Raw genomic sequence first — 10,070 nt, forward strand, 5'->3', positions numbered from 1 at the left:
CATTCTATATAAATCACAATTTTCCCCTCCCAACAATCGCGTTAGGATTATTCCTCTTTACAACTTCCCACTTTTGACTACAAACTCTCCCAATTTTTTTATACGAGAATCAAATTCTCCGCCCACCACCGCCACCGTCCGTCTTACGCGTATGAACGAGAGAATTTGATTCTTAGCAGATATTCAAGCAGTCCTTGTTAGGATTTCGAATGAAAGAATCGTTTTTTGAAGGAAGTGAGGATGTCAAATATACCAACGTCGCTCTCTGAAGTGTGCCTCACTGTCTCTCGTCTTACCATGTCCATCGCTGATCCGTGGCCTTTCTCCTGAACTCCTCTTTCCTTTAACAAAACCCGTCAATTAGCCTCATCCGAAAGGATACTGTTTTTTGTATTTGCATATTTGTGTTTGTTTTTTGTGTTCTGTCAACGAAACGAAAAATCATGCGAAAGATAAGAGGATTCAAGATCGGGAAACGCTTGATCCGGCTTACGAGATTGCTCATCCGAAAAACAGGGACTAGATCCGGTTACCATCGTTTAGATTCAGTGGAATCGTCATGTAAAAGCAAATCGATTTCGAAACTCATCAACTGGGGTCGTCAGTTAACAAACGGAGCGAAATCTCTCTGCTTTATGAAACGCAAGTCGGGTTGCATTCCGATGGAGACCGACCGGATTAAAAATAAACCCGTTGAAGTACCGAAAGGATATTTGGCCGTTTATGTTGGACAAAAAGATGGCGATTTTCACAGGGTTTTAGTGCCTGTGATTTATTTTAACCATCCTTTGTTTGGTCAGCTTTTGAGAGAAGCCGAGGAAGAGTACGGATTTAACCAAGAGGGTGGCCTTACAATCCCCTGCTGCTACTCGGAGTTCGAGCAGGTGCAGAGCCGTATAGCTGCAGGCTCCCGTTCCCGAAAGCCAACGTGGAAACGCAACTATTAAGTGTTTTGATGGTGATTCTGATGATGACGAAGATAAATATTACATAATATAATAGTGGTCATGGTGTTTTAGGATTTTTGATTAAGTAGTGCTTTACTTTGCTTTTTTAACTTTTTATTTTTATAGCATAATGTAATTTAGATGTAAGCTTATACAAGTTTTCCTTCTGGTTTTAATGGTGTTTTGCTATTATACTTAGTATTTTAAAACTTGATTCTAATCAATCAAAGAACAATAATATGTATTCATTTTAGGTACATAAATATATACATACTTATACGTGTCATCATAAAATTAAGGGTTGTTTTATTTTTAATTCAAAATTACTTAATTATATAATGATATATATAAATGTGTATATATAATTTTGTTAATCATATTATAATTATGTTGATTATTTTCATTTAAAAACTCATTAAAAAACGCTCCTACATGGATTATTTATCAACCATAGTGTTTTGAACTTAAACAGCTAATCTATTACCAGTAATGGTGGTAAGAATCAAGAGATATGATTGTGGGGGAAAATAGTTTCTCATCGGACAAGGAATATTAGGAAGTTATCATTTTCAGGCAGAGAATGACAATTTGATTCCGTTATGAGTTGCACCATAGGCGTCTCTTTCACACAATAACTTGCTATTAGTGGAGAATCTTTTTAATGAGAATCATTGGATAGAGGCAAAGCCACTACGAGTTTGATTCATGGGAGATATCTTGATGGTTTGTATTTGATCTGTACTGCTTGAGCTCAAATCAAACAAACATTTTTCGATCCACGGATCAAATAATCCAGTTCTTTTAGATTCGAACTTGTTTTAAACTGGGCTCGGTCCAGATAGAATCAATCCCTGCCCACATCCCATTTGGGTCGCATGCATTTAAAAGAATTGGATGGTCTGGTATAAGTAGAATCGTGTCGCACTTGCCTACTGAAAAATGAATTTGACATAAACGCATTTCTTGGTAAGGCAATTAATGCGGTGCATAAGATGGGGAGGGTGGTCCATATCTTGCTCTTTCGTCACTTAATACACGATTGAACCAGTTTTCAGTTTTTTTGGTGAGGTTCTGGGAAAGGCTTCTTCTTGAAGAAGTAATTTATATTAAATCATTTCATCACGCATGCTGATGTCAATTATTAAGTGGTCATATTAGACCCGATCACTGCAATAAATTAAGCTTGAATTTATTGGTAATTATAATTTACTGGTAAATCTCAACTTCAGTTTGTTGTTGACAAAGAAAGTTGACGTAGCTTCTTGTTGAAGAAGGCTAAAAAATTAAAATGCTGTTGATTGCAGGTTACAGCGGCCAGCTCTTGACTGGAGAAGAGAAGGTTATCTAACTATAAAACCTTGAAGGCTTTTGTGTATATTTTGGGACTAGATGACCACATTGTTTATAAGACGTTACGCTGACTAATACGGGTTAGGGAGCAATTTGAACTATCAGAAAACATTGTTAAGATCTTATGAATTGAATGATGCAAGAGCATTTGAAGTATAGTGGCTCAGAATTAAAACTACTAGCTAGAATATGCTGATATTTATCACAATTATTCAGTTAGGATAGAAAGTAGATAATTAGTTCCCTGAAGACCAATGGACCCTTTCTTAATGAAGATTACAACATTAGAAGTCTTCAATTATACAACAACAAAGCCATTCTAGCTCTTAGACTTTCTCCACTCTCATCATTCTCTTATTTTCTCTGATCGGTTATAATGGCTGCTTTTCTCGTCTTCTCATGCCGCATACAATTGCTTTGCCATTGGTAATGGAACCCAACGCCACCTGAAGCCAGCATATATGGTTTATATCTGTGCAGAGGTGACTTGAAGACTATTGACTACTGCTCTAATTGTATTGAAAGAAAGTGCTGTTAACCAGATTGGTTTGGATTGTCCATCCTGTTATGGGGCTTCTTTGCGACTAGAGGGGTGTTATGTAAGATATGAGCATACAGATTTCTTAGGAAAGCTTGATACAAGTCTTAGGCATTGTACACATGTAAATACTCGTAGAGATGATGTTTTAGCTGATTTTGAAACAGCTATTGGTTTTAAAGTCAGTAGTTCTGGTTTACTTGAAGGTTTTGCACAGTTTTTGGGTGATTTGAGCCCAAATGACTGCACTACTTGCCTTGCCGAATCTGTTGCCAAGTTGAAGAATTTATGTGGGTGTTCAGTGATGAAGGCTGATCAAAATTATGTTGAAGATTGGTAATGATGTTGTAATTGTAACAACTCTATTATCTTCAACTTTTCCCGTTTTATAAAATGTGATTGTGGTATATAGAACTAGCAGTGCCCTATAATCTCCAAATCAAAAGGGCTGCCGGTTTTCCTTCGTTCAACCTGTACACAGCTTTGTAATTTACATTTAAGTTATGATTTGCTTTACTTGCACATTGTTATTTGTTGGTGAGTTATAAGTGACGGTGATATAATTAGAAGTAGATTCTAATCGAGTTAAATTCAAATGAAGATCAGTTTGAGTTTGACTAAAATCCAAAACATTCAGTTCAATATCAAACTTAGTTTGAATCTAAAACGATTAATTTGAGATTAAATTTGACTTTTTCGATTAACAATGAATTTATCAAATAAAATACTTAAAAGTCGTAAAAAAAAAAATTAATAAGGAGAATCGTTGAAAAAGATAAAAAATTATCAAAAAAACAAATTTGTCTATGATTAGATTGAAACGAATTGATTTAACTCAAACTCAAATTAAAACTATTTCTATTAAAGTTTGGCTCATTCAAACCAAGCTGCGAGTCAACCTTAAACAACTTAATTCAAGTCAATCTTAGATATGACCAATATAAAAGTTTTTTGGTTGTGGTTTAAAATCTCAATCATATGCTTCCTATTTAAAATAAACTACCTGCAGTGTTTCGGTATGCTTCCTATTTAAAATAAAGGGGAAAGGACTATTTCCCACCCATTGTTTAGTCTAATCTCAAACACATACCCACACCAGATGAAAAACCTAAAAACCCACCCAAAGTTTAATCTGTTTGCATCCACCCACAACTGCCGTTAAATTTTCCGTTAAATAGAGGGGTAAAACCGTCATTTTACTGTTTACATTCTCCTGATTTAATTCTATCGCATTTTCCCCTCCGATTTTAAAAGTTATACTTACCCCATCCCTAAACTTTAAAAAGTGACTTTCACCCCCTCAAATCCCTAATTTTTTTTTCATTTTTCCTTCGGCCACCGGCGACGACGTGGCTGGAGGGAGAGTGACGAAGGCTCGTCCATTCTCTGGACGACGGTTGTCCCTGGAATGGACGACGGTCGTCCATTCTCTGGACGATGCTAGTCGTCCAGACTGGACGACACTTCGTCGTCCAGATCTGGACGAAGCGTCGTCCAATTCTGGACGATGATCGTCTTCCAGAGGTGGTCAACCTCTGGACGAAACTTCTCTGCCGTCGCTGGAAAAATTGGCTACATTTCAGGGGGGAAAAGTGAATTTTTTAAAACTTAATTTAGGGGACAAATGTTAGTTTTTCAAATTAATGGGGGTAAAATGAAATAAAATTTTAATTATTTAATATTATTGGTAAAATGATGAAATTACCCCTTTATCTAACAGAAAATAGGTGGGTGGAACAAACAGATTAAACTTTGGGTGGGTATTTAGGTTTTTTATCTGATATGAGTATGCTTTTGAGAATGGGCTAAAAAATGGGTGGGAAATAGTCCTTTTCCCTAAAATAAACTACCTGCAGTGTTTCGGTCTTCTAAATTCTCCCCCCCCCCCCCCCCCCCCCCCACACCAATTTTTTTCCAATTTTAAAAATCTCAAATACTTATCTATGATTGATTAAAATTAACAATTATAGGTAAAATCATTCTTTTATTTATAATATTAAAAATAAACTAAAATATAATTACTTTTTTTTCTCCTAAATTTTAAAAACTAAAAATTTGTCTCTAATCTAAGTTTTAAAAAATGACAGTTTCTTCTTAAGATTTAATGTTCAGAACTTTAATACCATTGAGAGACCGTCGGAAGGAGAGGAAACTTCTTAAGGAAAAGGATGTTGATAATAGTATTAGAGATCTAGAAACTAAACCTTAAGGTAAACTGTCATAATTTTAAATTTATGTTGGAAAAAAACTTTTAATTTTTAAAGTTTAAGGAGGAAAAAGAAATAAAATTTAAAAAAATTAAGATTTTGTTAATTTTAACTATTTATAAATAGATAAATAAAGTTTTCAAAGTTAAAGAATGAAAACTTAAAATTAAAGGATATATTAAGCGAGAAATAGTCCTCGGCCTTCTAAATTCTCCAATCCTGCTTCTACTTGACATTTTTGGGTTATCGGAGACCAACCTTAAAGGCCCCAAATGTATATCTCAATACAGTCATCTAAACATGGATTTTTCATGGGCCTCAACTTACCAAGAAAAGCCTTACAGACCCAATTGATTGGACTGGTAAAACATTGGCGCTTTTCCAAGTATCTTCTGTCAAAGCGAGGAATAGGAATATTGTGTACAGAAATAAGATGTTAATTTGGTATAGACAATGATGAATGATAAAAATGAATGATTTTTTTATTTTTAATTTAAAATTAATTAATTATATAATAATATATAAATGTTTATAACCAGATTTATACTCATTATTTATATATATTGTATTATTATTTAAAAATATTACCCTTATTCCATTTATAATAAAAGAAAAAAGAAAATAGAAACACGACATTAATTCATAACATGACACACATTAATTATTTAATAAAATTATATATACTCAGTTTTAATATCTAATTAAATATCTAAATGATGTGTCATTATGTGATTGAGTGACGTTGAATTAATAGTAAAATAATATTTAATCACATAATAATATATTATTTAACTATTTAATTAAATACTCAAAATAAGGTGTATTTAATATTTTTTAAAGTTATTATGACATTATATTGCTGTTCAAATAATTATCCTATTAAATCTTTATATGAAATAATTGAAATTTGAAAATGTCTTATGAATCCAAATGAATTGCTCGTATATTTTTTAGGGTGTTGATACGAAAATACTAACATTTATAAGTTTTTTTTTATTAATTTATTTATTCATATTAATATATCATTATGTAATTAGGTTACAATTAGAAAATTCTATCATATAATATTATATAATTTTGTTGGAATAAATTAATAGCATAAATTCGGCCATGAAAGATGCCGACAAAGTCTTTTTTGTAGTCCAAGGTGTTGATAGCTTAACAGACTGATTGGAATTGGAATATTTTAAAAAAATCATCACGACTCGAAGCTGGGGAAATTAATTAAAATAAGCAAAATTTTAAGCATTTTTACATTTTTAGGCCACCCTAGAAAAGTTTTACTAAAATAAGCAAACCGTATTTTTTTTTAATCATTTTTACCCTTATGTTGAAAAACCAAGTAAAAATATTTTTTCTGAGAATGTGCGTCGGTTTATGGGGGTTACGATGGTGGCAAGAGATTTAACACTGAAACCCTAAATATGTCGAATTATGTATATGAATATTTTTGAATGTTTCGAACGCTTAAAATGATGTAGTTTCGATGTTAATGGATGTCTGGAAATGTAGTTGTTGAGAGACAAAAGAGCGCAAATTTACAGTGTCACGCAAACTACGCAAATTTACAGTACTGCGTAAACTGCACAAATAGCGTAAATACTGTTTATATAGCGTAAACACTGTTCATATTGCACAAAGTAGATATTATAGTCTGTGAACAGTATTTTTGCGCGATTTTGCAAGCGGTTTGTGTAGTGAACAGTGTTTGCGCGGTGTGAACAGTGTTTACACAATTTGTGCAGTTTGCATGACACTGTTCACTTTTTGCGCTTTTATCTCTCAACGGCTATACTTTTAGACATCCATTAACATCGAAACTACATCATTTTAAGCGTTCGAAACATTCAAAAACATTCATATACATAATTCGATATATTTAGGGTTTCACTATAAAATCCCTAGCTACCATCGTAACCACCATAAACTGACGCACATTCTCAGAAAAAATATTTTTACTTGGTTTTTCAACATAAGGGTAAAAAGGGTTAAAAAATTATGTTTTACTTATTTTGGTAAGACTTTTCTAGGATGGCCTAAAAACGTACAAACCCTTAAAATTTTGCTTATTTTAATTAATTACCCCTCAAAGCTGCAAGAGGATAATATTAAAATAGACATCGGTGTGTCATTTAGTATTGAACTTTCATCACATTGATTCCACAAAGAAATATCATACTTCGACGATGACAGTTGCATGTTAACAACCTTATTGATCTTTTCAACTGTAAAGAAAAAAAAGATTCAAATCAGAGACCGGAAGTGTAAGGCACGTTGGTGGCTGGCAACCAAGAATTTCCGGCAATAAAGCTCCCGACGGTGAACTGGTTGACTTGGGAGGCACTAGTAAGAACATGATAACCAGCCCACTTGACCCTATTTGCAGTGGATGAACCAGGGCCAGTGTTTTGGTACTCTGCATAATACAAAGTGCTGAGGGCAAAATTACCACTCCACTGCATCCACCCAGCTGGGTTTATTAAGCTACCAAGATACGTCGTCATGAAAACTGTTCTTGAATATTTTTTCCATGGCCTTCCAAGATACGTGTTAACCGAGCTTTCCACTGGCTTCAAATCGGAAGCAGCGTCGACGACGCAGTTTTGAATAATGATTCCAGTGTTTTGGTTAGGATCGGTCCTTCCTTGGGCAGTAACAGTGTTGATTTTGTTAGGAGGATCGCGAGCATATATGTTACAGTTTTGGAAGACAACGGCGGCGTTTCCAAAGATGAAATCTACGGTTCCATAGATGTTACAGTCTTTGTAGAATTGTCTCTCTGAATAAACATAAAGAGTATCTTGATATCCTTCAAAACTGCACTGGTAAAACACAGAAAGATCTGAACCACAACGTAAAGCCACCGCTTGGTGATTTTGAGCACCGGCTGTGTTACGGAATGTTATGCCTTGGCCGATGAACCCGTCTCCTAATAAACCTAAAATGCCACACAATAAAAAAATTTCAATCTGATGTATAGTTCATTGAATGTTGCACTGTGAGACCTCCCAATTAAGCAATAAATTACTTTTCTTTTTTATCTTGCATCATTCAAGTTCTCTAGACACCTTTTATATTATTTTTGACTAAATCTTAAAGTGGCAACAACATCCCGAAGAATCCAAGTATCACAATATTGAAAGAAGCAAACTTTCTTTTTTTTTTTTTAAATGAAAAGAAATGAATTTTAAAATTTTCCATGAAATTAACCTTTTACTATTTCGAAGGTATCAAATTAATCAATTTATTTTTAAAGCAAAACAAACAATTTTAATTATATTTGTTTAATACCTTAAAGATAAATACTGAAATTTTGGCTCATAAAAGTATTCTAGAGTTCAATGCTATCAAAACTCCACCTTCATAAAAATATACTAGGGTTCAATGCGATCAAAAGTCCACCGTCTGAATAGAAAAAAGTTATAGTATGATTCATCATTTAAGCTAAATGCAATGATCCCTATTGACGTCCCTATCAAAATCCAGACAGACCAACTTAACCTCTAGATTACAAGCAGTAGAAAATTTTGATTTGATTATAAACATATCTATATATATTTAATATCAATCTCAGTTAGACATTAAATTATTAGTTTCCAAAAGTCACATCAGATTATGAGACTTTTTAAGTGGCCACAGTTGAGTAGCAACTGAATAAATTAACAATTTAATATTCTTTCTTGTTGTCAAAGCAAATTTATCGGGCAACACAACTGTTCAAACTCTGGACCATACAAAGCTATGTCTACGTATAATTTGAAACTGTATGACCTCACTTGATGGATGTATATTGAGTTTTTAACATGCAAAACTAAATCAACACGTCTCCATTCGTATTCACTTTTTTTCTTAGCTTATTGAAGTTCTCAAAGCTATCGTCCATTGCCTTCTCAGCGTTCACATTAGATTAATTTATGAGATGTAATGGCTTATGTCAGATTTATATTACGACATACCAATACCAACTCGGCGTGCAAATTCACAAAATAAACAAATAAATAACCAATTTGATCGAACTCAGAATCAGTCAGAAAACTCATTCCGTTGAATTTTCCTTATGATGCTTTGGTCGAGTAATTTCGAGCTTGAGTTTAATTTTATCTCTGTGGTGACGTACGAGAGCATACCACATATGTGTATATATAATTAAGAAGATGATGACTCACCGACAGTGGCTGAACCGAAGGTTGTGGATCCCCCTCCAGCACTTTTGCTCCCAGTAATAATAGTATCGCCAATGCCATCTCCCACAAGCATAATATTTGTCAATTGGGTTCCAATCTCTATATTCTCGTTATATGTTCCTGCCTTTATGTAAATCACATATCTCCCACTACCTGAACGGGATGAAGCTGCGGTTATGGCCTCGTTTATCGTTTTAAAATTCCCAGAACCATCCTGGGCCACCACGATATTTGCCTGAGAAGCCGGTGATGTAGTCTCCAATAGCTTCCTGTCACCGGGCTTCACCCATTTTGGAAACCCATCTTGGTAGCTGGGTTTACTAAATGAAACTTTGTTTATAGACAAAGTGTTGCTAATTAACTTTGACACATTATTTGACATCAAGGGCAACAGATAATCGGCCACCCCAAGTTCAATGAAACCGGCTCGGCATGTCTCTAAGTTGGTCAGAGCCGTGCTGAGCCATGTTTGTTGATCATCTTGGACGCACTTGGTGCTAGGGTCTATGGTTTTGTTGAGCTTGAGGATTGTTAACTCGTACAACTTAACACAGTCGGCCCATGCAGCCTTTTCAAGCTCGTTTCGGCACTTAGGGCCTAGATTGTATGTGTTTGATTGGGCATTCTTGGCGCGTTCTAAAGCAAGTTTCACGGAAATTTTATAAAAATCGAACTCATTATCAATAGGACTTTGATCAAGGTTCTGAGACAGATAGTACTCACATGGCTCAGGGTTTGGTGTTTTGCTGCACCATGACTTTACGTCATTTACACTGTAGCAAAAAATAGTCGGGAAGAGAAAAAGGAGCACAGCTGAAAGTGTTATAAGAAATGGAGAAGCCAT

The 10,070-nt window shown here is 34.3% G+C and overlaps 2 protein-coding genes and 1 pseudogene across 2 annotated transcripts; 2 read left to right on the plus strand and 1 right to left on the minus strand.

The window, feature by feature from the left end:
* On the plus strand, positions 1 to 1,123 carry LOC123222898 (auxin-responsive protein SAUR36-like). Its single transcript, XM_044645919.1, has one exon. The coding sequence runs from the start codon at positions 444 to 446 to the stop codon at positions 945 to 947; it is 504 nt and encodes a 167-aa protein (XP_044501854.1). The 5' UTR covers positions 1 to 443; the 3' UTR covers positions 948 to 1,123.
* A 1,560-nt stretch (positions 1,124 to 2,683) lies between these two features.
* Positions 2,684 to 3,175, plus strand: LOC123223308 (annotated as a pseudogene).
* A 4,020-nt stretch (positions 3,176 to 7,195) lies between these two features.
* On the minus strand, positions 7,196 to 10,070 carry LOC123223309 (pectinesterase 2-like). Its single transcript, XM_044646449.1, has 2 exons — positions 9,209 to 10,070; positions 7,196 to 7,980 (listed from the first exon to the last, which is right to left on the minus strand). The coding sequence occupies exons 1-2, from the start codon at positions 10,068 to 10,070 to the stop codon at positions 7,292 to 7,294; spliced, it is 1,551 nt and encodes a 516-aa protein (XP_044502384.1). The 3' UTR covers positions 7,196 to 7,291.

This window comes from Mangifera indica, chromosome 8 (assembly GCF_011075055.1).
Source record: "Mangifera indica cultivar Alphonso chromosome 8, CATAS_Mindica_2.1, whole genome shotgun sequence".
Taxonomy (NCBI): Eukaryota; Viridiplantae; Streptophyta; class Magnoliopsida; order Sapindales; family Anacardiaceae; genus Mangifera; species Mangifera indica.